Source organism: Geotrypetes seraphini, chromosome 1 (assembly GCF_902459505.1).
Source record: "Geotrypetes seraphini chromosome 1, aGeoSer1.1, whole genome shotgun sequence".
Lineage (NCBI taxonomy): Eukaryota > Metazoa > Chordata > Amphibia > Gymnophiona > Dermophiidae > Geotrypetes > Geotrypetes seraphini.
Genome location: NC_047084.1, coordinates 514019194 through 514046800, shown reverse-complemented (window position 1 = coordinate 514046800; position 27607 = coordinate 514019194). Strand labels below are relative to the sequence as shown.

Below are 27607 nucleotides of genomic sequence, written 5' to 3'. Positions count from 1 at the left end.
TGTCATGAGATATAAGACAATATCTTTTGTGGTCTTTTAACAGTCGCTCGATCTCCACACTCCACACTCTCCCAGTTGCTCAGTCTCCTTCTCCTCCCCACCAGGCCCTCTGGCTATCATCAAGCTTGAGCCCCCTCTATGCTCTAAGCTCTACCGGACAAGTTGATGTACAGGCTTACCAAGGGTTAGGCCGAAACCAGCATTCCTCCCTTTAAGGGTCACCTGAGCTCCCGAAGAAGCTCCTTCCCAGCTCTTTGCTCAGGAGCTGTTCATTTTAGCACCCTTTTCCACTCAAGGTGAGTGGACAGCTCCCAGGTGCTTTTGCAGCTGCTTGTATGCAAATGAGCTCTTTTCCACTGCTCAGACTGCCCTTTGCTGGCCAGAGACAGGATCTTCACCCTGTTACAGTATTCCACAAATTAGCACCCTCAATATAGAAAATCGAACAGCAGTAAGGCCCAGATTCTATAAAGGACACCTAAAGTTAGGCACCTAGATTGGCGTGCTCATCCATTCAAGGCACCTAGCTTAATTGGCACCAATAATAAGCAATTAGAACCTTATAATTGGCTTAAATTAAAATTAATTGGCTGGCAAGCTCCTAACTTGGTAATCGTCTAGTCCAGGGAAACTACCAGAAAGTAAGCGTAGTTAGGGTGGATCATGGATGTGTTTAGCTTGGTAGACAACTGTTTTGGACTTTGGTGCCAGTATTTAGGCCAAGAAAACCCTGGCATAAATAGGGAGCACCTAAGAGGATGTTTACTGGCGCCTAAGTCCACTTTAGGTGTGCTTCTGTAAACAGCGCCTAAATTAAGATTGACATGTTCCTCGGTGCCTGTTTTAGGTGCCATTCATAGGTCAAAATCTTTAAGCCTTCCGATAAGTTTTTTAATTTAAAGAAGGCTCTCTTGATGCTATTCTTAATCTGAAAGGGAATGAGTCAGCTAAAATACCTGAGTACTTCAGCTATGGATAATAGCTAATAATATCTGGAAACGTAAACTTGTAACTGGTTTAAGACTGAATTGGATTAATGCTGGGCATTGATGACTAAAAAGTTGGTTTCTGTTTTAAAAATGCTTTAAAAATCCCAAAAATATTACAGCTGGACTTGAAACAACCACTAGAAATAGAAAGAGCGTATAGGATCCCAGTAAAAAATGTAGAAAATAGAGGCAGGCCAAGACCACTAATATTCAAAATGCTTAGATACCAACAAGCGTTAGAAATATTAAATGCTGCCAAGAAAGACAAAAATCTTAACTACAAAGGATCCAGAATATGGTTTTTACCGGATTTTGCAAAAAACACAGCAAATAAAAGAAAGAGATTATTAGACATGAGACCTCAACTAAAAGAAAAGGGATATAAATACGGATTATATTATCCGGCAAAAATGAGAGTTTCATCTGGAGACAAATCTTTGTATTTTGAAGATCCAGAAAAACTAAAAGCCTTTCTTTCAAAATCAGAACCTATGGTATTTTAACATATAAACATCAAAATTGGTTTCGATGACTTTGTGAAAAATTATAAAAATATGAGACATTGAAATACTGAAGAAAGGAAAACATGAACTAAAGAAAAGACAATAAAAATGTAAAGAGAAAAGTATAAGATATAAGAAAAATATCAATACCATATTAAATATATGTTTAAGATATAAATGTATGATGTAAACTATAATACTAGGAAATATAAATTAAAATTGATGAAAGAACAAAGATATACTAATGAAATGTTAAAAATAAAAAATGATTAAAGATAGTAAAGATTAATATAGATAGATTGAAGGGGATATTGATTGAATATTGGTTGCCTAGGGGGAGGGGAATGTTCGGGTTGCTGTTCCAATGTGTGTCCTTAAGCAGTCATTATATTGGGTGGGAAAGGGAGGGAAAAAGATGAGATTTATTAGAATGATTAAAAAAAAGATTAATAAGGGATTGGATACTTTAGGGGTAAATATGTGTGTCATTGAGAATATTTTTTGGATTTTAAATATGAAAGAAGAAGGGAAAAAGATTATAATGATAAGTATTAGAATATATAATGTCTTTTAAGATATATTCTATTAATGTCAATGGCCTGAATCATGTAATTAAAAGGAAAAAAGTATTAGCATTTTTAAAAAAGCAAAATGCAGATATTTACTGTCTGCAAGAGACCCATCTTAATACAAAGGAATCACAGAAACTAACGGGTGGGTGGGTAAAAGAATGTTTTTTTGCTCCAGCAGAGGGTAAAAAAGCAGGGGTAGCAATTCTTATAAATAAAAAATGTATGGCCAAGATTAAGGTAATAAATTCAGATCCACATGGAAGATGGATACATATTGATATAGGTATGGGAAATAATGCCCTGACGTTGTTTAATATATATGCCCCTAATTCGAATCAATCAGAATTTTTTAAAAAATTACAGAATATGTTATTACCACTGGCTACTTCTAATTTAGTGGTGGCTGGAGATTTTAATGCTGTAATGGATCCATTATTGGATAAAAAACCAGGTAAAAGTATAAAATCTTTAGGTTTAGATAATTTAGCTCAATCATGTGATTTGAAGGATATATGGCGTATTCTTCATTTTAATGATCAGGAATTTTCATTTTGTTCACAGGTTCATAAATCATTTTCAAGAATAGATTATATTTTTGTTTCAACAAATAAAGTGCAACAGGTGATTAAAGCTTCCATAGATCCTATTATTATATCGGATCATGCGGGAGTATGGATAGAATTACAATTAGATCAATTAGAGAATGGTAGACCTCTTTGGAGATTTGATAATGCATTGCTTGTGGATGACAAATTTTTGGAAAATTTCAAAAAACAAATTAACGATTTCTTTCAAATAAATTTAGTGGAAGATACATCTATTGAGAATGTATGGGATGCATTTAAAGCAACTATGAGGGGTAATATTATATCATATTCAGCTTTTCTTAGGAAACAGATTAAAATACAATATATAGAATTAGAAAAAGAAATAAAAATATTAGAAGCTAAATTGGTAAGTAAATGGGAATATGAAGTTTTGCAAGCTCTTTTGAAAGCAAAAGGTAAATATAATGAATTAACTTCAAAAATGATAAGAAGAGATTTGTTTTCCAAGCAAACAGTGTATTATGGAAATTCTAATAAGGCGGGAAGATTATTGGCAAATTATCTTAAAGCAAAAAAAAGAAGAACTAATATAAATGGAATAAAAGATGAAAATGGCATAATAACAAATCAAACAAATATAATTTTAAAACAATTTTTGAAATTTTATAAGGACCTGTATTCTTCCGAGCCTTATTTTGAGAGACAAAAAGATGGTAAAAATTTTTTAGATTTTATTAATGGACCTAAGATCCCTGATCATATAAAACGGAGTTTAGATGAACCTATATCATTAAAAGAATTAGAAACAGCATTGAGATCTCTTAGAGTTGGATCCGCTCCAGGTGGTGATGGATATACAGTAGAATTTTACAAAACATTTCAAAATGTCCTTTCCCCATATTTACTAAATTTATATCAGACACAACTTATAAAAGGTAATATTAAAGGTACTATGGCTGAATCAATAATAATTGTTTTGCCTAAGCCAAATAAAGATCCTACTTTGGTTTCAAACTACAGGCCTATATCTTTGATAAATGTAGATAATAAACTTTTGGCGAAAATTTTGGCTTTGAGATTAGCCAAAGCTCTCCCACATATTATAGATATGCATCAAACGGGTTTCGTTGCTAAAAGACATTCCTCTAATAACTCTAGATTATTGTTTCACATGTTAAATTTATCAAAAAAAATGGATGAACCGACTTTTACAGTTTCATTGGATGCAGAAAAAGCGTTTGATAGGGTAGAATGGAATTTTATGTATCAGGCTTTAGAATGGTTTGGTATAGGTTCTGGATTTATACAAATGGTAAAAACTTTGTATAGCTTCCCGATTGCAAGACTAAATATTAATAATAAGATATCTGATGGTTTTCAATTGCAGAGGGGAGTTAGACAGGGTTGTCCTTTATCTCCTTTGTTATTTGATGTTGTATTAGAACCCTTATTGTTAGTAATACAGCAAACGAGGGAGATACAAGGTATTCCATATTCAGATATGGAATATAAAATTTCGGCTTATGCTGACGATATTTTATTTTATTTGAGAAATCCAGAGTCTACCTTATCTTTTTTATTGGAATTAATTGATAAGTTTGGCAAATTTTCAGGTTATAAAATTAATTGGAATAAATCTGAAATTATACCTTTAAATATTCATTGTGTAAAAGGATTATTTGACACTTTTCCATTCATATGGAAAGAAGAAGGATTTAAATATATTGGCATTCAAGTTAAAAATACAATTGAAGATACTGTAAAAGAGAATGAAAAATATGTATTAAAAAAAGTTACGGAGTTATGTGAGCAATGGAACCCATTACATATTTCTTGGTGGGGAAGAGTTCAAACTATTAAAATGATGATGTTACCTGTAGTTTGCTACCAAATGAGTATGATACCTATCTATTTTCAGGGGTCCTTTTATAAAAAGCTTAATAGCATTTTAACAAAATTTCTTTGGCTTGGTAAAACACCTAGAATAGCTTTAGTAACTTTGCAAAAATCAATTAAGGAGGGAGGGGTAAATTTTCCAAATTTCTATAGGTACCATCAAGCCTATATTATACGTCAGGGTATGTATTGGATCCTCCCAGAACTTATGGATAATGCACCGGATTGGTTATATTTAGAATGGCGCCTTATGTTTCCCCTAAATTTAGTTCATTTGCCAAGTATTAACATACCTAGAAGATACAGAGAAAATAAAATATTAATGGATACTTGGAAAACGTTGAGGTTTATTGATAAATTAACACCTATCCCAATAAACAAATCAACTAATCAATCTATATGGATAAACTCCAAGATCAAAATTGGCGGAGCTCAAATCCTTTGGAAGAACTGGATTATTGCAGGCATTAGATCTCTAGACGATGTTATTTCAGAAGGTAAACTGCTGGATTTTTCACAATTGCAACATAGATTTGGTCTTAATAAAACACAAAGTTTTAAATGGTTGCAATTGAAGCAGGCCATTCAGGTTGGGTTCCCTGAATGGAAAACTTTAAATAATCAATATAGTTTAAAGTTCTTATGTTTTCAAGCAGACTTCCTAGGACATCAAGCCGCATTGTGGTATAAATTAGTATCTGGATATTTGAATAAAAAACCAAAAAATGGTCTAAGAGATATTTGGAGCATTGAGATTAAGCATCAAATTAATGCATCTCAATGGCCACTAATTTGGTCTTGGAGAATAAGATGTACAGTGTCAGCATCTATGAGACAAACTTGGTTCTTTTTATTACATAGAGCTTTTTGGACCCCTACACGTTTGCAAAAATTAGACAGTTCTAAGTCCAATAAATGCTGGCACTGTAATCTGGAACCAGGGACATTAGATCACTTATTATATCATTGTCCCTACATTAAAACTTTTTGGAATTCAATTTGGCCACAAATTAATAAATTGATGGAAAATCATATTTCAATATCATATGATACAATATTATTTGGAATGATGATGAGAAAAAAAAGTCAAATTTCACCAGAAAATAACAAGCTTTTATTAATTATGACAGGAGTTGCCATTCAGCATATAACCAATAACTGGAAGAATTATAATAACCTAAATTATACATTTTGGTGGAATACAATTTGTCATATATTCAAAATGGAAAGAACAATAGCAATACAAAGAGGGACATATATTAAATTTATAAAAATATGGGGGCCATTGACAAAATATTGCAATGAATAAACAATAGAATTTTTCTTCTTCTTTTCTTCTTTTTAATAATTTTTAGTGACACACATAAAGGGGAGGTAGTGAAAATAATGTATACATAATATGATATAATATGATATATAATATGTAATATATGATTGAAAAGTAATAGAAGGGTGGGGGGAGGGAGAGGGAGAAAAATATATTTAGAACATAATGTATTAGATATAAAAGTGATATTGTATATTCATCAATTGTATTTTAATTGTTTGTTCACTTTATGAAAAATTTGAAAATAAAAAATAATGGGGAAAAAAAAAAAAATAAATAAAAATGCTATGCTCTGGCTTAAGGACTGATTTTGATCCCGGAGTTTATTGCATTTTGTTCATTGGCTGACTCCTGATGCCGGCATTGTACTCCAAAACACGACTCGTGTTAGGTCAGTAAAGACAAGTCCTTGTTCATTGAGGCCTTTTGTGAGTTTTTTGAATATTGTGTTTGCTGTACCCTGTGCCTCTTATTTTAAAACATAACACCGCCGTGAGAAAAGTAATTCTATAAAGAGTGGCCTAGTTTTTGGCATCAGGAACACATTTAAATTGTGGTGTTTATGTCATTTATTCATAGAATACCAAATAGCAGAAAAGTATGCACCGTGTTTTGATGACATGTGGGCGTGCACGTGGATAAAGTTTGCAAACATTTGTAGATTATAGATTACTATAGTGTATGTGCATTCTGCTAACATCTATGTTCAAGCCTTTACGTTAGCTACAGGGCTGTTGGAAGTGATCATGCTTTAAACGTAAGTGCATTCTCTGCCACTAGTGCTAGTGGGTGTCAGGTCAAAAGCGCGTCGGCCGCTCTAAATTACTGTTTTTAGCGCTCCGACGGGGGTGTGTGTGTGGGGGGGGAACCCCCCCCATTTTACTTAATAGACATCGCGCCGCGTTGTGGGGGTGTGGGGGGTTGTAACCCCCCCACACACACATTTTACTGAAAACTTCACTTTTTCCCTGTTTTTGGGAAAAAGTTCAGTTTACAGTAAAATGTGGAGGGTTACAACCCCCCATAACGCCGGCGCGATGTCTATTAAGTAAACTGGGGGGGGTTCCCCAACAAAACCCCCCGTCGGAGCCCCTAAAAACTGTAATTTAGAGCGGCGGCGCGCACTGCGCTCAATTGTCGGCACGCGCTTTTGTCTTTCGCGCCATTGTTTATGAACCGTGCTAGTGTTCTATAAAGAAAAGTTGGAGCTTACTTTAAACAGACTTGAATTAGGCACTTGCTTACCCTCTTACCCTAGGAGTCCAGTTATAGAATTACCTTCCGCATGCATCAGTGCTAATTTTACTGTTAATTATAATGCACAGTAAAGAAAATTTCTCTAATTTAACTTCATTGAACATACTGAGCACACCTCCTCCTAACAGTTTAGAACACAACTTTTGCATTTACCACAGATAATTTTTATTATTATTTATTTTAGTTATCTATATACTGACTATTAATTGTCTAAGGGCTCCTTTCACAAAGGTGCGTTAGGGCTTTAACATGCAGAATAGCGCGCACTGAATTGCCCCGCGCGCTAGACCTTAACACCAGCATTGAGCTGGCGTTAGTTCTAGAAGCGCAGCACGTGCTAAAATCCTGCGTGCACTAAAAGCGCTAGCATACCTTAGTAAAAGGAGCCCTAAGTGGTTTACATTCAGGTACTCAGACATTTGTCCCTATCTGTCCCAGTGGGCTCACAATCTATCTCACATACCTGGAGCAATGGAAGATTGAGTGACTTGCTCAGGGTCACAAGGAGCAGTGTGGGACTTGAACTCACAACTTCAGGGTGCTAAGGCTGTAGCTCTAACCACTAGGCAAAAACTCATTGAATTTGAGAAAAATGGCCACTCAGTGATAAATTAACAGTGAGTCAACAACGAATATAACACAGTCCAACAGCCAAAATTTAGAAACCGTAATTAAGTGAGGCCAAGTGCCAGAATATTCAAAGATGGATTTAAGCCCATCAAAGTTGTAACTATCTTCATGCAAGTAGCAGGATAAAAATGACTGAAGACAATATGGTACAGACTCAGAAGGAATAATTATTTTCTATAACCCTGAGATCTGGATATATTCAACAAACTATATTGTAAAAATGGGACGTGAGCTTTTTCACTTTCAGTTAAGACAATGACAATTTTTCTATACAGCGTTTAGATTGAATCTTTTAGTGTAGTAACACAAGCCTGAACCATTCATTCACATAAACCTTATCAGCACCATCTACTGGATCACCTGTCTACACTTCACAGTCTACCCCTGAGGAGGGCTTTCAAGTGGAAGCCAAAACATAAACCATGTTGGGTCCAGTGAAAGGACTATTTAAGGCTTGGTGTCTTACATATTTTATATATGTGATATGTTTTTAAGGCTTGGTGTCTTATATATTTTATATATGTGATATATTTTCAATAAATTATAATCGCCCAAAGGATGATGTGCAAGTCCCTTCCTCCACTTGTTTTTGTGTTCTGCTTTGCGTGGGGTTGAGTTTTCCTGTTTTTTGTGGAGTAAATGAGCTTTTTCACAATCATCTGTAGAAGACTGCAAACTACTTAAACAATCAAATTGCACTAAAAGATTCTGCATAACTTAGAATTATTTAGATGAATTTCATACATTGATAATAAATAAGGAAAAATAACATTTTATCTATCCTGACATTTTTTTTTTACTTTGTTATTCTAGAACAAGTTAAAAGAGTTATTATGGCTACGCATCATAAGGTGAACCTTGGAGGTACAGTGGAACTGAAGTGTTCTCCCAAACCAAACCTTGCCAAAGTAGTTTGGAAATTGGAGAGCCATTACCTGAACTTGAAGAATCTCAAGTATCGCCTTCTAAAAGATTCACTGCTCATCGTCAATGTCAAGAATGAGGACACTGGAATTTACCAGTGTCTGTCGGAGGAGAAAGGGCTGAACAATATATTTTCTCAAGTGGTAGCTAAGCATGTTGTGGAACTACAGAGACCCGTTGTTCATACTACCATGAGCCCAAACTCGCCAGCTACACAGAGAGAAGGTAATAGCATGACACCGAAACTGTCACCTGTAATAACAGAAGGGTCTGCGGTTCAAATAGCATCTACCCAGGTTGTAGAGACTACACCAACAGAGGAAACGGAGCCAACCAGTGTCACCTGGATGAGCGTGGCTTTCAACCCAAAAGATCTTAGTGCAGTTCCTGAAATATATTTAGAAAAGACTTCCTACTTGATCAAGCCAAATGACCGCTCTCTTTTCTTGTTCCTTTTCTTGATATTTTTTGTTCTCTTTTGTTGTCTGTTTGCCTACAATTGCTACCAAGGCTTTCTCCCAAAGCCATGCTTGAAGTTCCGCTCTACTGTATTGCCCAACAAACCTGCAACAGATTTTTCTGACAGTGAACAAGGACTGAAAGAGACCTTGGTGGAGCAAATCAATGCACAGAACCAGAATGGAGAGCACCTAAAGCCCTCCCAAGATACTGGCTATGAGACTGAGCCAGACTATGGCAATGGCAGAATCCCCCATCAAGAAGAGTTGCAGAAAACAGAGGATGACCTTGACAAAGATAAACCTTTTGATGTCATGTGCGACATTAAATATGCAGATTCAGATGCAGAGGGCGACTGAGGAAGGCTCTAGCCCTTTTTTAGTTACATTCCTTTGAACATTTCAGAGAACTATGAGGCACATGTTGCGAGTGGGACAGTTTCTGAGCTGAGCCATAAGCGTGGGCAGTTTGCTGCTCAATCCATGAGAGATTGAAAACTTATTTGAAATCTTATCTGGAAATAGTAAAAAAAAAAAATTGTTTTTGTTTCTTTTTCCGCAGTCCCTTCATATTATTTTAAAAGTGCACTGTTCCAAACTACCATCATGCTTTTATTTCATGGAGAGAAATTTCCTGATGGTCTAGATTTGTGGAAATCCTACTACTGTTTATTTTGTGTGGATTTTCAGTCACAAAATTGTTCTCTTTAATTGTATAACTCGTCCAATTTTTACATTCAGTCAGTAAAGAAATCTAATTTCAGCTTAATTCCAAATTGGAAAGTTTAGTTTATCAGATTGGTAAGTAATAATAGTTTATTGTCCCGCTGAGGACATTTGCTTTTTCATGTTTGTTATTAGTGTCATGTTTTAATTGGTGGTATTTGAGTTTCTGAAATACTTTGTTTCTGTTAGCTGTTTGTATAGTTGTATGTTGAGAGAAATTGAACTTAGCTTTTATCATTATCTCAGGGATAAATTGTTGTTACTAGGTTTTATAAATATAGGTACATAAGCCATTTATTGAGCACTGATCGTTTTTTGGGGGGGGAGGTAGAGTATAAAAATGGATGTAAAAAAAAATGAGAACCACAGCTTTAGTTTAAAAAAAAATTAATGTAATGTGCATATGCAGGAGATTATCAAATGTTGATTTTATTTAAGATTGTATTATAAGGTTAAATGTAGAATTTGAGCATGCAAACAGCTAATGCTGAGTTGTGCTGCCACAGAGGATCTTGCACTGGGGAGGAAAGATAAACTGAAGTGAACTCGTCTATTTTATATATGTTCACACACACAAATAAAAAAAAAATTTAAAACCCCAAGAAGTGGAAAGGATTGTTAACTGAAGCAACTAGAATGGACACTTCTTCAGTAGCTAAGAGCAGGAAACTTTTAAGCCCTCTGTGAACATTTGCGTGATTTTGAGTGACTTCTTGAGAATCTGTTATGTGGCTGGAAGATTAACTTCGAGTTTTCGACAGCGAATGGAACTGTTCTGCTACCCTGTGAGCCATGGACTGGAATTCATTTTGCAACTTTGTTCATGGCAGCAACTATCCTTTAAGTTTTTCTTGCTTAGGACAATGTTAAGAATTCTTTAATCCTTAAAAAATAATACTTCCTGAAAGAGAACACAGAGCAATAAAGGCCCAGATTGTTTTTCTAGGTTTGAATTTGCATTCAGGTAAGAAATCTGTATGTGGACCATCTTCATGTAATCAATCAATTTATATCATATGAAAATCAGTCTTGGTTTATTTTTCTATTTTTAACTATATACAAGTTACGTGAAAATAAAAATGAGAGAATTAAACAAAATATGTTAATATTCCCGACTTTGAGAAATCTCATTTAGTGGATCAGTGTTGAACCTTTTGTAACAAGGTAGTGCAAAGAAAAAGACAATTGAGTGCTGCTATGTTTCTAGGCGGTTCTCTGAAATAAATCTCACATGCCAATAATCCTTCCAAAGACACCTTTGTCCTTTCTGTATTGTTCCATAAGCTTTGTGTTCGTTGAGGCTTTTTCCTTAGTGCCTTCTCTTCTTTTCTGTCCTCTTCTGTCACACAGCCTCATCTCCTCTACCTTTCCCTCCTACCGGTTCCTCTATCTGCTCTGTGGGATGTAATTCTCAACCTTCATTCATCAACATAGAGCCTGAGATTCTGAATAATGCAGAGGGCACCTTGGTCACGATGCTGCCACCTTTTCTAGTAGACCAGGCTCTGATGGTCAGTTTCCAAGGAACATTTCACCTCTTCTGTCAAGCCACAGGTGGGTAGCAGGAGTTGCATAGAGTTGTAGCATGTATTTGTGTAAATGCCTCTGGTAAATACGAAGAAACCAGATGACCTTTCATACTGAATGAAGTGTTTCAAGGTTGTAGCACAACAGAAATAGACACTTTCCCAACCTTCTTTCTCAGTGGCTTGCTATGGCAGGATTGCATTTAGGTATTGAAATGGGGTTCTATTCTCCCCCATTTGTTCAGTCCAAAGCCACTTTGCTAAGGCAGGGCTATTTTGTAAATTGCTGGGTTTATATTGTGTGGTTCCACAGTGATCCCCCGTCTCTATCTGTTTGAATGCATACCTTCATCTCCGGGTCCTAAGTTATTCAGGCCATGGGTATAAAAAGTATATATTTGTGCAGATGATATGCAAATCCTGGTCCTGAAGGCTCAGTTTTAAATAGATACATTAGAATTGTTTGGAAAATTGTATGGAGATGGTAACAAACAGAATTAGAACCTATATACTTAAATAAGAAAAAGACTGATGAACTGTGGGTAGGTTTTAATCCTTATCCAGAAGTCTGTTCTCCTTTTGTAGTGGCAGATTCACAATATCAGTTATCCTTCGACATGATGAAGTCTAGGGATACTGCTGGATTCTTTTAATAACAAGCAAGAACATTTAACTGAAGATGATAAATAGGCCGCAGCAACTATTACAGACATCAGATTTCAAGATGATCATCTAAATCTTAGTGCTTAGTAATCAAGTTTATTTGTAACATCATCTATGTAAACTTCAGAAAAAATATTCTAGGAAGTTGCCAGTCACACACAACATGGCCACTAGAATGATTGTAGGTAAAAGGCAATTGGAATAGGATATACCTTTAATTCCCAAATATTAGTTAATTGTGGTATTTTTTATTAAATTAAAATTTAGCACTTTAAGTTGAGGGCTGAAGGGCTTGGGCCTGCTCGTTTGATCACATTTTGACTAGTATGTGCCATCTAAGAGTTTGTAATCAAGTCATGGAAATTTTTATTTAATCAAGCTTATGTACTGTAAAACTGATTTAAATCATTCAAAGCAGTTTGCAATGAAACATCCATTAAAAAAAAAAAAATCACACAACATGATATACGGCTGTGACAGAACATAAGAATTGTCGCTGCTGGGTCAGACCAATGGTCCATCCTGCCCAGCAGTCCGCTCACGTGGCGGCTCCAAGATCAAGACCAGTGCTCCAAATGAGTCCAGTCTCACCAGTTTAGCATGAACTTGTCCAACTTTGTCTTGAAACCCTGGAGGGTGTTTTCCCCTATAACAGACTCCGGAAGAGCGTTCCAGTTTTCTACCACTCTCTGGGTGAAGAAGAATTTCCTTACGTTTGTATGGAATCTATCCCCTTTCAACTTTAGAGAGTGTCCTCTCGTTCTCCCTACCTTGGACAGGGTGAACAGTCTGTCTTTCTCTACTAAGTCTATTCCCTTCAGTATTTTGAATGTTTCGATCATGTCCCCTCGCAGTCTCCTCTTTTCAAGGGAGAAGAGGCCCAGTTTCTCTAATCTCTCGCTGTACGGCAACTCCTCCAGCCCCTTAACCATTTTAGTCGCCCTTCTCTGGACCCTTTCTAATAGTACAGTATCCTTCTTCACGTACGGTGACCAGTGCTGTACGCAGTACTCCAGGTGAGGGCGCACCATGGCCCGGTACATTGGCATGATAACCTTCTCGGATCTGTTCGTGATCCCCTTCTTGATCATTCCTAGCATTCTGTTCGCCCTTTTCGCCGCCGTAGCACATTGTGCAGATCTCCCTCTGGTGGCCAATTCCCAATAGGACAGACATGTCAAACTCTGGCCCACGGGCCAAATCTGTCCTGCGGTGTGTTAAAAATTGGCCCGGCAGACATTTTACATTTTATACTAAATCTGGCCCACCGGCATGAACTGCTGCTGCTGCTCTTCATTCGCGTCTGCCTTCGCCTGGTCTCCTCTTCAAAGCAGCCTGCTGAGTATCACCAGCTGGCTGTAGCGAACCTTGCAGGCTGCTGTCGATCTCGGTAGCACGTTCCCTCTGCCGCAGTCCTGCTCCTCCTCTGACATACGGGATCGCGTCAGAGGGAACGTGCTATCAAGATCGACAGCGAGGTTTGCTACAGCCAGCCGGCGATCCTCAACAGGCTGCTTTGAAGAGGAAATTAGGCGAAGGCAGATGCAAGTAAAGAGCAGCAGCGGTTCATGCCGGCAGGCCAGAGGAGACCAGGAAGCCGGGATGGACTGAGAGTAGGAACGGCAGGCCAAATCTGAAGGTGAGACTGGGAAGAAGGGAGAAAAACATGCAGGCCTTCGGGACGGGGGAGGGCCCTGGTCTAGAAGTACCTGGAGGGAGAGAAGGAGGGGTCTAGAATCAGATGTGCATATGCCAGACTGAGTGGAGGGTTGGGTGAAGTTCAGTGGATAAGAAATAAAACAGAGGAGAGGGAGACAGATGGTGGGCAACGGAAGGGAGGGAAGGAACAGAAAGAAGTTGGACACAAGGGAGAGGGGGATAGAGATACTGAATAGGAGGGTAGTTGGGAAGAGAAATGGAGAGATGGTGGATCCTGTGGTAGTGAGGAAGGAGGGAGAGATGCTGCATGAAACAACAAAAGGTAGAAAATAAATCATTTTATTTTCTGTTTTGTGATTACAGTATTTTATGTACACCACAAAGCCGGTGTGGGGTTGGAGACGTTGTAATCCTATACTTCTGCTAAGACTAACCCCATCTTCTACGAAACCGCGATAGCTGTTTTGTAGCACAAAGAGAGCACAGAGAGCCGCACTGAATGGCCCGTGCTGATCCCAAGGCTCACTGAGTTGGCTATGAGTGTCAGGGGCAGTGCAGGCCATTCAGCCCAGCTCCCCGTGCTAGAAACTGCTAGCAGAGTTTCGTAGAAGAGGGGGTAAGCCTTAGTCACTTAGGGGTCCTTTTATTAAGGTGTGCTTTTAGCGTGCCCTCAAATCGGTTAGCGTACCTTAATTAAAGGACCCCTAATTATCTTAATTAAAATTCGGCCCGCAATTTAGCCTTTTTTTTTTTTTTTCCAGATTTCGGCCCCTTATGTGATGAAGTTTGACACCACTGCTATCTGTCCCTCTAGTGGCAAATCCTTTGCCTAGCCAGAAAGCTCTCTCTCTCCCTCTAATGGGCAAGCCCTGGCAAGAACACCTGAAAGAACAGGAAGTGAGCAGTAGTGCTGCCCGATTCATGATTCGAATCGGTTCATCGATTCACTTCAGGTGAATCGATTCGAATCGATTCAAAACAAAAAAAATCAGCTTCCCGATTCGCCTAACCCTCACCCCCTAAAGCAGGAGCGACAGCGCTGCTCTTGCTGGCCGGCAGTTGCCGCACCTGCTTTAGAGGGCGAGGGGGGAGGATCAGTCGGGAAGTGCTGCTGTCGGCTTCCCCCCCGACGTCCGGCTTCCACCTCCCTGGCCTCTCCGCACTGTTTACCTTTCAGGAACAGCCTGCAAACAAGATTGCGGTGCTAGCGATCTTTGTACTTCTTTGGAGCTGTTTCCTCTGTTGCGGTCCTGCCCCTCCTCAAACCCACATCCTGAATTATTGAATCTATAACCTGGACCTTATTTTGAAAAACAAAAAACCAACAATTCTGCAAAATCCTCCAGCTGTAGCTCATCTGTTTCACCCAGTTCCCCAAATTTATCAGCAGACAATTCTCAAACCATCCTAAACAATTTGTTTTGCAGAGCCAGGAAATAAACCCCATAGTGCATCCCAACACCACTCAATAACAAGAAGCCTGTTTTCTTCAAAGTGCTCTAATATCTAACTGTGTCCTCTGTTGCACTAGGGTTGACTGGGAAGATCCACCCCCTCCCTTCTCCAGTTGAAGTCATCAATACGTACCATATTTATTTCTAGAATCCTGTACCCTTTTTACCCTTTTTTGGCATATAGTTCATTGCAGCGTATTCAGCTTGCATTAGAGAGTTGCATGGGGATAGAAATCAAACCTGTCCCCGCAAGTATTCTTTTCCATCCCCATAAACTTCAGAAATAGTAATTTAATTATGCTACTAAATTGAAGACTCTAATAGAGACCCATTTACAAATGAGCAAAGACACTTTATTAATTTGGAAATATCAATAGGGAAGGATATATACTTTGTAAATGGGTCTCTGCCAGAGCCTCTAATGTAAATATAAATAGTCCAGCTGAAGTGAAGATGGCCAAAAATCCTTTTTACCAAGCTTGGCAGGCAGCATCAGCAGCAGCACTCCTAAGCCACAGATGTTGACACCCCAGTGGCTCAAGGTTGATGCCAGTGATTTCTACACTTTGTAGAAAGGAGTTCTGGCTACCTTTGGAGGAGGTCCTCAGCTGGCAGTGCTTGGGGATCCCCACCAGCTACAGCAAGGGTCAGCAAGTACTTCAACACTGGAGAAATAAATCCAGAAATGCATTTCTTTTTCTGTTCAACACAATACAAAGACATTTCTGTGTTTTAAAGATTATATATGTTGAATTGTGAGCCACTTTGGCTAAAAGCAGAATATAAATGTTTTAAATAAATAAATAAATAAATCTGCTATATAAATTTCCCAAAGCTAAAATAATTCAGTCAATAAATTCCATTTTCACCTTTGTTGTCTGGAGATTTATTTATACATCAAGTTGCTTCCATTTTCTCTTTTTTTCTGCGTTCCTGTCTTCTGCAAATTTTTCTTCAAGCAGTTAACTGTCCATTGGTTCCTCCTACCATGATCCAGCATTTCTCTCTTCTCTCCCATCCATTGTGCAGCATCCTCACTCCCTTCCATCCTGGATCATTCTTCTCCTTTTTGCCCTCCTCACCCTTGCACAGCATTTCTTCCTCTTTCCTCCACCCTCTCGCTGTCCATCATCTCTCTTTCTCACTCCCTCCCTTGCTGCAAAGGGAGTGGGGGGCAAAGAGAGGGATCTAGGGTGTATCCCACCCTCTCTACTGCCACATCCAACATTTCACCCTCTCTTATCTCCCAGACCATGTGCAGCATCTTTCACCCCTGCAAACTAGCCCCATGCCCAACATTTCTTCTATTACCCCTCTCTAGCACCATTCCATATCAATCCCTCCACCACCATGTCCAGCATTCCTCCTTCTCTTCCACCACCATGTCCAATAATCTCCTCTTTCTTCCTTTCCCCATGTGTACCGTCTTTTTCCCTGTTACACACCCATGCCCAACAATTCTCCCTTTCTGTTCACTCCCCACCTCAGCATCTCTTTCCCTCCCTCCATCCTATGTCCCAGGTTTATGCCCCCTTTCTCCCTCCTGTTTCCCAAGTTTGTGGCTCCTCCCTTCTGTTGTCCAGATACACTCCTGTGTCCCAAGTTCATGCCACCTCCCATGGGTATGTACCAGAACTGTCCAAATAAGCCTCCTTCCTGCCTTCCATCCGCACTTCTTCACAAAGTCGCAGGCAATGGTTCTTACATGTTGCATGTGACTGACCTGGACAGCATACAGGAAACGCTGTTTGCGAGTTTGTGAAGAAGCAAGTATGGCAGGAAGAAGGAGGCACTGCTTGGACGAGCAAAGTAACACACTCGTGGGAGCCACTCAACAGGTGCTTCCATCCCCACAGGATCCCCATGGACCCAGGGGGAACCCTGCAGGTTCCCCACCAATTCCACAGGATTCCCGTCTGCTCTGTTCTCATGCTGCTCTCTAGGTTTGCATATTGTCACCAATAAGAGAAATACTAGAGGAAGCAACTGGTTCAGCTGTACCAGAGACACAAGGGCATTTTTGAAAGAACATCCAAGTCAGAATTGGTATATCCTGCTCATAATGTCAAAAAAAAGTCAATTTCTCAGTCATTTTCAAACAATGAAAACATTGGGATAGCATGTGATGATCTTAAGGTGACCAAACAGGTTGAAAACGCAACTGTGAAAGCTAGAAGGATGTTTGGATGCACTGGAATGGTCAGTAGGAAAAAGGAGGTATTGGTGCCCCTGTATAAGACTTTGGTGAGACCTCATTTAGAATATTGGGTACAATTCTGGAGGCCGTACCTTCAAAAAGACATAAACAGCATGGAGTTGGTCCAGACTTAAAATCTCACTATGTATACTTTGGAGGAAAGACAGGAGAGGGGAGATATGATAGAGATGTTTAAATATCTTCTGGCATAAATACATGATGCAAGTCTCAATTGAAAGGAAACTCCAGAGTGAGAGGGCATAGGATGAAGTTAAGAGGTGATAGTCTCGGGAGTAATCTAAGGGAATACTTTTTTTTACTGAAAGGTGGTAGATGCGTAGAATAGTCTTCCAGTAAAGGTAGTGGAGACAAAGACTGATTTCAAGAAAGCTTGGGACAGGCATGTGAGATCTCTTAGGGAGAGGAAAGGGGATAGTGGATGCTACGGATGGGCAGACTAGATAGGTCATTTGGCCTTTATCTGCTGTCATGTTTCTATGTTTCCTGTTCAAAAATACATGAAGAGGATATTTTTGCGCTGAAAACTTCCAAAATGAACAGCTGTTTTCCAAAATGAAACATCAAAAATAGGAACAGCAAAAAAACAGGCACAGAAATGTGTATCTGGTGTCATTTGTACAAAAATGACCACACAGATGTCCCTGCAGAGCCGAGGCAGCCTAGTGGTCAGTACAGTGGACTTAAAACGACTGAAATACAAATCCTATATTAATTCTGTTATATGCTATTGTGAATCCTCCTGGAACAGATAAAAATCTACTGTACCTAACGGTACACCACTACAATAGCCATCACATTTGCATATTTATATATTCAGGTAGAGTAGGTATTTTCATGTTCCTAAGCGTGGGTCCTGGAAGTGGCATTGGAGAGAGCACCGATGCCAATGTGGGCAGCAACCTCGGGCCAGGGAAGTTAAAAAGGTATAGGAGAAACAAGGGAGTGCATGTGCACGGCAAGGAGAGAAGGAGGGGTTCCGCGCTCGGAGTAAACTGCCTCCCCCGGTACCCCTCTTACTACACCACTGATGACAAGACCAACACTCATTAGTCCTATCCTTAGACACCTTATATGGTGTCCAAAGAGCCCAATGAGTCACATAAAAAAGGCGAGTCGCAGAAGCAGAGAGAAGTAGGTCTGCAATCTGTTATCCAGAAGACCACCCATTCCTCTTCCCCACCCCCAAGTTTCCCCTTTATCATTTCTCATGTGTTTTCCAAAGCAGAGCTCACATTTTTACAAAAATAAGAGTTAAAGTGGGAGTCGCACCTGGGTCCTTTTGTTCATAATCTATTGACCACTAGGCCACTTCTTACTCTTGATGCTCTGTTAGGAATGGCCGTAATACCTAAGCTGTCATAGAACCTGGTATCCATTGTCACTTTCACTTCACGGGAGGTTAAGGAGGGGGGTCATGCTTTCATCCCTCCAGTGATCAGCTACTCAATCAGGACACCTTTTTGTACGCTGGACATGACAAATAGTTCTAGAGAAAAACAGGATTTTGCAGGTTTTTTTTTTTTTTTTTGCCTTGGACACTTCTTCCCATTTTATTATTGCTGTTAGATGTCCTAATTTTGGGCCCAACTTAGTCCTAACCAAAACACATCTTCAACCCACTCCCTTGCTATTGTGACGAAGTACAGTGTAAAATGTCCACATTTTGCCTTTCAAAAATTGCAATTTGGATGTTTTTAGCAGATGGACCTTTTTTGGCCATTATAAGATGTCCATTTGCTTTGAAAAGGAACATCACCATGAAGTGGTCTTTCTCTGCTGTATTCAACAGTGCTCACCCATCTTTCTATTGCTGAAATGAGTATTGCTCCCCCCCCCCCCCCTATACACACACTAAGATTTGCCTCGCCATATCCCATCCCACCGTAATCTAGCCCCCAGCACTGCACCAAGAGCAATGCAAGTGAGGCATAAAAATTGCTCCTAGCCCACTATCCCCTCCCATTGGCAGTGGAAAAATAAGGGCAAGGGGGCACCAGTAGGCAAGTCAGACAGGGCCAACTCCCCCCCCCCTTTTTTTTTTTTTTTTTTTTACAAAGCCATAGCATAATTTTTAGTGCTAGCCATGGCAGTAACAGCTCTGATGCTAAAAAAAAAAAGGCTCTTAAAAAACACTGGTTTTGTAAAAGTGGGGATAGTTTGGCACAGTCCCTGCTAGCCCACCCCAGCCCTTTCGTAGACCCACCTATGTTTGTCTTCCCAAAAGCCTGTAACAACTGGGGGGAGCATGATGAGTATTTCCAAAGATGTAAGGCTAATAATACATCTTTGCAGACAAATAATATTGCCCTCATTAAGGGTATTCCGGCTTTTAGGAATAATACTCGGATCTCAGAAAATGTATTTATGTTTCATTCATTTCCTATAGATTTTACTATGTTATGCCACTAAAAATGTTGTAAAAAAAATTTTCAGTTCACTTTTTATTAATTTTAGAGTAATAAACAACAGCAGTAACATAACACCCTTATAGCCAGGTCCCTAACAAACTCATACATCAGACTGAAAATACAGATCTATTAAACCCCAAACCCTTTTAAAGTGAAGTAAGCGTATTACTGCAGCCACTTCCTCATACTTCTGTACTAAACAAACAGTATTCCACCATGCATACTCAGATAAAACAAATTATTCTTTCATTCAGATGAAATATGTTGTATTGCTAGCCCCATTAATATATCAAACAACTTTGCCTCAGCTTTATGCAAAATTGGGGGCAAAGCCGCAGACCACAAAACTATAAGCTTATAAGTAAGTGCCACCCTAAAATGAAAAATAGTTTTGATTCTTACCTATACAGACCTCCAAAACTATTGCACATTGATGCAAGTATATAGCATGTTTAAAAGTTCTCACCTCTAGACAACAAGCAGTGATGTAGGGGAGAGTGGTGCCCCTTGCACCCCCTTCCCTTTCCCCCGCACCTTTTTTTTAAATTATTAGATTTTTATTGAAAAATTTGAAATATAAAACAGCAAACATGGATATCAGTAACAGCAGAAATACAAAACAGTGATGAGACCAAAATACAATCAGCATACCAAGAAAGCTCAAAAAGCGCTGACCAACAGCGCAACAATAAACCCGATACCCGCTCTCAAACAAAACCCCACAGCCCTTCCCCAAACCCCAGAAACCTGAGCACTCCAAGAGAGGACCCCCTGTTGTTTCTTCAGGAGATCACCCCATTCAACATCCAACCCCCCCCCCCCCAACCTTTTAACTTCTCCAGCATGAGCAGCATGCCCACGTCAGTGTCGGTTTGCCCTTTGACGTCACTTCCTAGGCGAGGGTCCTGGAAGACGTTGAAGAGAGCACCGATGACGCGGGCAGCAGCCTCGGGCCAGGGAAGTAAAAATGGTTTATGCCGGAAGGGGACATGGAAAGCCCTCAGTAGTTGCAGTTGGAGTGGGCTTTAGTGTTCCTATTTGTGTGTGTACTATGCAGGTTTCAAGGGTAGTGCCTTTTTCTTTAGTAATGCAGGCAGTACCATGAGTATTTAGATACTTGGCAGAAGGCTTATGTCTCTTGTGGCTTGATTCAGATTTTATATCTATCTGGCACAATTCTGACATAATAATTCAGGCAGCTATGATAAGTTGGGCTGATTGGCAGGATAAGAGCATATGGTATACTACTCAACTCATGAGTAGTGGTAAGTTTAAGCCTTCTGTGGAGTATGATTTAGGATTGTCATATTATTACAGGTGGTTACATCTCCGCCATTGTTTGCTGGGTTTAAAGGGATACATGTCTGTGTGATTTTGGTATATGTATTTAGATTTTTGCAAAGCTTTTGATGTAATTTCATGTAGACATAAATAACTGAGTGCCTGGGGTCTGGGCTGTAAAGTGACTGACTGGGTTAGAAACTAGTTAAGTGGAAGGAGAAGAGAGAGAAGTGGTAAATGGAGTTCACTCTGAGGAAAAAGATGTTACCAGTGGCATGCTACAGGGCTCGGTCCTTTGACCGTCTGGTTCTTTTTAACTTTGTGAGTGATATTGTGAAAGGGCTCTATGTAGGGTTACCAGACGGCCAAATTTTCCCAAACATGTCTTCCTTTTGAAGACATGTGCGGGGGTCTAGATGGCTTTTCAAAACCCAGCACTTTGTCTGGGTTTTGAAAAGCCTCAATTTGCATCAGGCAGGGAGGAAGTGCGTGCATGTGCGGATGCCACTCAATGACAAGAGCAGGCAGCAGGGGGTGGGGCTAGGGTGGGACCGGGGGCAGGATTAGGGCATTACAGGGCGGGGATGGGCAGAACTGGGCAGGCCTGGGGGTGGGTCTGGATTTTCCGATTGGAACCCTAGCTCTATGCCTCTTGATACCAAACTTTGTAATAGGATAGACATTCCTAATGGTGTGCATAGCATGAGGAAGGATCTAGTGAAGCTAGATTTGTCCAGAAATTAGCAAGATTTAATGCTAAAAAATGCAATCATGCACTTGGGCTGCAGAAACCTTAGGAAGTAGTATCATAGTTAGATTGTGATCCCGCCAGGCAGATAGAGAAAATACTTAAGGCTCCTTTTATCAAGCTGCGCTAGCGGTTTAATGCACGTTAAACCGCCAGCCGCGCTAGCCACTGCCGCCTCCTCTTGAGCAGGCGGTAGTTTTTAGCCAGCGCGGGGGTTAGCGCGTGATGAAAAGTCACGCGCGTTAACCCCGCTAGTGCGGTTTGATAAAAGGAGCCCTTAGAGCAGTGGTTCCCAACCCTGTCCTGGAGGAACACCAGGCCAATTGGGTTTTCAGGCTAGCCCTAATGAATTTGCATGAAGCAAATTTGCATGCCTATCACTTCCATCATATGCAAATCTCTCTCATGCATATTCATTAGGGCTAGCCTGAAAACCTGATTGGCCTGGTGTTCCTCCAGGACAGGGTTGGGAATCACTGCCTTAGAGTACCTGATTATTATTAAATGTAATTTGCTTAGCAGATAAGTGGTATATATAAAAAATAATAAAAATACATTTAAAAAAATATAGGGGGTGAAGTACATCTGTTCATGAAAGAAGAGTAGGACTTGGGGTGATTTAGTTTTTGATGATCTTAAGGTAGCCAAACAGATTGAAAAGGTGATGGCCAAAGCTATTCCTTCTTCAGTGCGTTTTGAATGATGTATTTTAGAAAGCACAATGTGAAAACTGTGTGAGGGTTTGAAGACTTGTAGCCACTTTCAATGTGTTATTAACAACACTGTGTGAGTTTCTTCATTAACCTTATTTCTTTTTCACTCACACAAGCATTCAAAAGGAGTGAATAGTGTCAAAGTGTAAGTATTATTTCATGGTCCCCTTTAAGGGTACAATCTTGTTGACATGTTGCACAATATAGAAATACCTTTTTAATTCTCTCCTTTCTTAATTTCAGTTGTTAGATTCATTTTCTTTGTGATTGTTATGTAACCTATGGAACTCTGTGTATCTAATTGATGTGAAAATACGCCTCCACATGTTCTAACAGTTTGCAGAATCTTTAAGATAAATGCATATAGCGTTATTATGTACATGAGCATCACAGACTGAGCTGGGGTAGACAAAGTTCCTATGAAAATCTTGAGTTCAGTTCCTTGCTATAAACATGTTTATCCCAGGACAAGCAGGCAGCATATTCTTAACACATGGGTGACGTCACCGACGGAGCCCTCGGTACGGACCTTTTTAACTAGAAGTTTCTAGTTGGCCGCACCGCGCGTGCGCGAGTGCCTTCCCGCCCGACGGAGGAGTGCGTGGTCCCCAGTTTCTTCGTTTCCGCGGAGCGAAGAAGACGCGTGTGTTTTTTCAACGGCCGTTGAAACCACTTTTTTGCCTTCCCGCTCGCGCTTTTTTCCTTATTTTTCCTCTCTTTACCTTCGGGTTTATTTTTCTTTGATTTGCAAAAAAAAAAAAAAAAAAACTTTGCTTTTTTCCCTTTTTTCTTTCGTTTTTGCCCCGGCGGGGCCTGTTGCCAGTATACAGGCCTCGGGCTTCGATTTTGCGGAGGCTATCTTCCCCTTCATGCCCCCGCAGGTCGGTTTTAAGAAGTGCCAGCGGTGTGCACGCCCGATCTCCATAACTGACCCACACAATTGGTGTTTGCAGTGTCTGGGTCCGGAGCATCGGGCGGACTCCTGCACCCGCTGTGCCACTCTTCAAAAGAGAACCCTTTTCTGTTTCAGCACCCCAAATCTGGAATTCTCTCCCTATCTATCTAAGGGAAGAAACAAACATTGAAAAATTCAAAGGTAACCTGAAGAGTTTTCTCTTTAAAGATGCCTTTTCTATTTAATCCTCTCTACACAAATTAACAACAATTCTTTTACCTCTAATCTTTTACTGAAATACTCAGTTTTTTTTCCCTTCCTCATGTATTTTCCTTACTTGTTTTTTTCTATCTTTAATATATATTGTAACTTTTACCCCCCCTTTTCCTTATGTATCATGTTTTGTCCCGTTTTGTATTTTTTCTGTCAATAATGTGTTCAGTCTTATTTAGTATATGATTCCCCTTTTTTTATTGTAATTTTAATAACATGTACATCGCTTAGAATGTAGATTAAGCGATTAATCAAACTTTTAATAAACTTGAAACTTGAAACTTAAAAACCGAAGAATTCAACAAACTCTTCTCTTCGGCACCGAGTCGGCGATGGACTCCTCACCTTCAACGGCGGTACCTCAAAAATCGGCACCGTCGACCTCGACACCGGCCGACCCCACATCGGCGTCGCTGGCGCCAGGTAAGCCGGCTAAGAAGCCTTCCTCTTCCCTCGAGCGCCCTCCAGCTACGGTGGCGACACCGTCCCTACCGGCATCGCACCGGTCCCGCAAACGCTCCGCCCCGATCTCGGTGAGTGCCTCGTCATCGGCCTCCTCATCGCCGGGGCGTGGAGCGGCATCCAAGGAACCGAAGAAAAAGAAAGCGGTTCCGATGCCACCCCTAGATGACCGTATCTCGGCCATCTTAAAGGCTCAACTCCAGGAGCAGTTGAAGAAACAACTTGAACAACTGTTGCCCACTATCCTGGCACCGCTCCTTCCGGTACCAGACCGGCCCGAGCCCCGTACCGAGCCCCCGGTGTCCACCCCTTCGGTACCGGTGAACACCTCCATGCCGATCCTTTCGGCCCAACAACTTCATGGCGATCCGGTGGTTCATTCTCAGGCCACACTGGATCCTCCCCGGCACCAGGCGGTACGGCATTCTTCTCGGGACCGAGATCGACGCCGGTCGTCCTCCCCTGGTACCGTTTCGGTGCGCTCTGGAAAGTCTTTGTCCAAGACTCGCCATACCGCGCCCTCCACCCCGGTGTCTCGACATGCACCAGAGGTCCGGGACCCTGACTTATGGGAGGAAACTCCTCTCGGTACCGAGGAGGATCCCTCCTCATCTAATGAGGAACCATCGGCACCCGATGCTACCTCTAAACCAGAGCAGTCCTCATTTTCTAAATTTCTAAGAGAAATGTCTGCTGCCCTGTCCCTTCCACTAGAATCGGACTCAAAGAGGCTTTAGACTTTGAGCAGCCTCCTAAGGAGTTCCTCAAGCTTCCCGTGCATGACATCCTGCTGGACAACCTTTACCGTGTCATCCCTATTCCTGGATTCGACAAATCTCAATTGCCCCATGAGTCCCTTCTGGTCGAATCCACCTTAAAAAAGACTCAGGGCTCCAGTGTCTATGCCTCTACCCCTCCTGGCAGAGAAGGTAAGACCATGGACAAGTTTGGCAAGAGGCTTTACCAGAATGCCATGCTTGCAAACAGGGCAAACAACTATTCCTTCCATTTTTCCTTCTATCTGAAACATTTGGTCCAACAACTGTCTGCCCTCCAGAAGTACCTTCCTGAGCGCAAGGTCCCGCTATTCCAACAACACATCTCTGGCCTTCTCCAAATGCGCAAGTATATGGTCCGCTCGATATACGACTCCTTCGAGCTCACCTCTCGGGCCTCTGCCATGGCCGTAGCCATGCGTCGCTTGGCCTGGCTCAGAGTCTCCGACCTGGACATCAACCACCAGGATCGTCTGGCCAACGCTCCCTGTCTCGGGGATGAACTTTTTGGAGAGTCGCTGGACTCCACCACCCAGAAACTCTCTGCCCATGAGACCAGGTGGGACACCCTGATCAAGCCGAAAAAGAAGGCTCCGCCTGCCCGACCCTATCGGCCTCAAACATCTTATCAACGGAGGTTCTCAGCCAGACCACTCAACCCGCCTCCCCAGCAATCTCGGCGACCCCGTCAACAGCAACATCATGCCCAGGCTAGATCTCAGGCCACTCAACCCTCTAAGCCTCCTCAGCCTGCTAAACAATCTCAGCCCTTTTGACTCTTCTCTCCAGGGCATAGCCAGTCATCCACCCTTGCTACCTCTTCCACAGCCCATCGGAGGTCGTCTCACCATTTTCTCCAGCCGTTGGGAAGTCATCACGTCGGACCAGTGGGTCCTCAACATCATCCGCCACGGCTACTCTCTCAACTTCCAGACTCTGCCTCCGGACAACCTTCCCGTAGAGTCTGCTTCACACTCATCTCAAACCCCCCTCCTCCTGAGGGAGGTTCAATCCCTCCTCCTTCTCAATGCCATCGAAGAAGTACCTCCAGATCAAAGGGGTCAGGGATTCTACTCCCGCTACTTTCTGGTTCCCAAAAAGACGGGAGACCTCCGTCCCATTCTCGATCTAAGGGACCTCAACAAGTGTCTGGTCAAGGAGAAGTTCAGAATGCTCTCCCTTGCCACGCTTTACCCTCTTCTTTCTCAACACGACTGGCTATGTTCCCTGGACCTCAAAGAGGCCTACACTCACATCTCCATCAATCAGAATTCTCGCCGCTACCTACGGTTCCAGGTACTGCACCACCACTATCAGTACAAGGTGCTACCGTTCGGCCTAGCTTCCTCACCCAGGGTCTTCACCAAGTGCCTTATAGTGGTAGCGGCCTTCCTCAGGTCTCACAACCTCCAGGTGTTCCCCTACTTGGACGATTGGTTGGTGAAAGCACCTTCATCTCAACTCGTGCTACAAGCCACTCATCACACCATCTCTCTCCTCCACCTCCTGGGGTTCGAGATCAACTACCCCAAATCGCATCTGCTTCCAACCCAGCGACTTCAATTCATTGGAGCAGTTCTGGACACCACACTAATGAGGGCTTTTCTCCCCTCCGATCGTCAGCGGACCCTGCTCCACCTCTGTCGTCAGGTGCTCATGCATCCCTCCATTCCTGCCCGACAGATGATTGTCCTCCTAGGTCACATGGCCTCGACGGTGCATGTCCTTCCTCTGGCACGTCTCCACCTTCGCACGCCTCAGTGGACTCTCGCCAACCAATGGTCACAGACTACGGATCTTCTTTCTCATCCCATCTCTGTGACATCATCTCTTCAGCAATCTCTCCAATGGTGGTTGAACTCCTCAAATCTTTCCAGGGGTCTACTTTTCCATCTACCCCCTCACTCTATGATCATCACCACGGATGCGTCCCCCTATGCGTGGGGAGCTCACCTAGGAGATCTACGCACCCAGGGACTTTGGACCCCACAGGAGCGTCGTCATCACATCAATTTCCTGGAACTCAGAGCCATGTTCTATGCCCTCAAAGCTTTCCAACATCTTCTCTGCCCTCAAGTCCTCCTCCTGTGCACAGACAATCAAGTCGCCATGTACTACATAAACAAGCAAGGCGGCACCGGATCTCGCCCCCTTTGTTTGGAGGCTCTGCGCATCTGGACCTGGGCCACGGACCGCAATCTCTTTCTCAGGGCGGTCTATATCCAGGGCGAACAGAACTCTCTGGCCGACAATCTCAGCCGCATCCTTCAACCTCACGAGTGGACGTTGGACCCTCCGACTCTGCTCTCCATCTTTGCTCGATGGGGCACTCCGCAGGTGGACCTCTTTGCAGCACCTCACAATCATCAGCTGCCCCAATTCTGCTCCAGACTCTTCTCTCCTCACCGTCTGGCCCCGGATGCATTCCTGCTCGATTGGAGGGATCGGTTCCTGTATGCCTTCCCTCCACTTCCTCTGATGTTGCGGACCTTGTCCAAACTCCGCAAAGACCACGCCACCATGATTCTTATCGCACCTCGGTGGCCTCGCCAACACTGGTTCTCACTCCTGCTCCAGCTCAGCTCCAGGGAACCCATTCTACTTCCTGTGTTTCCTACTCTACTTACGCAACAGCATCAGTCTCTACTACATCCCAATCTGTCTTCGCTCCACCTGACAGCTTGGTTTCTCTCGGGCTGAC

General features: G+C 41.6%; 1 protein-coding gene across 11 annotated transcripts in view; it reads left to right on the top strand.

Moving 5' to 3' along the window:
• LOC117352366 (semaphorin-4D-like) overlaps nucleotides 1–27607 on the top strand; it is a 348824-nt gene that overhangs the window by 294523 nt on the left and 26694 nt on the right. For 9 of the 11 annotated variants that reach the window (XM_033928879.1, XM_033928810.1, XM_033928836.1 and 6 more), the window contains one exon: nucleotides 8536–10938. In XM_033928879.1, coding sequence (XP_033784770.1) covers nucleotides 8536–9464 — 929 coding nt within the window. In that variant the 3' untranslated portion in view covers nucleotides 9465–10938. Of the gene's footprint in view, nucleotides 1–8535; nucleotides 10939–11180; nucleotides 11385–27607 lie in introns of those variants that run through there. The other 2 variants (XM_033928889.1, XM_033928898.1) reach the window with 2 other exon arrangements.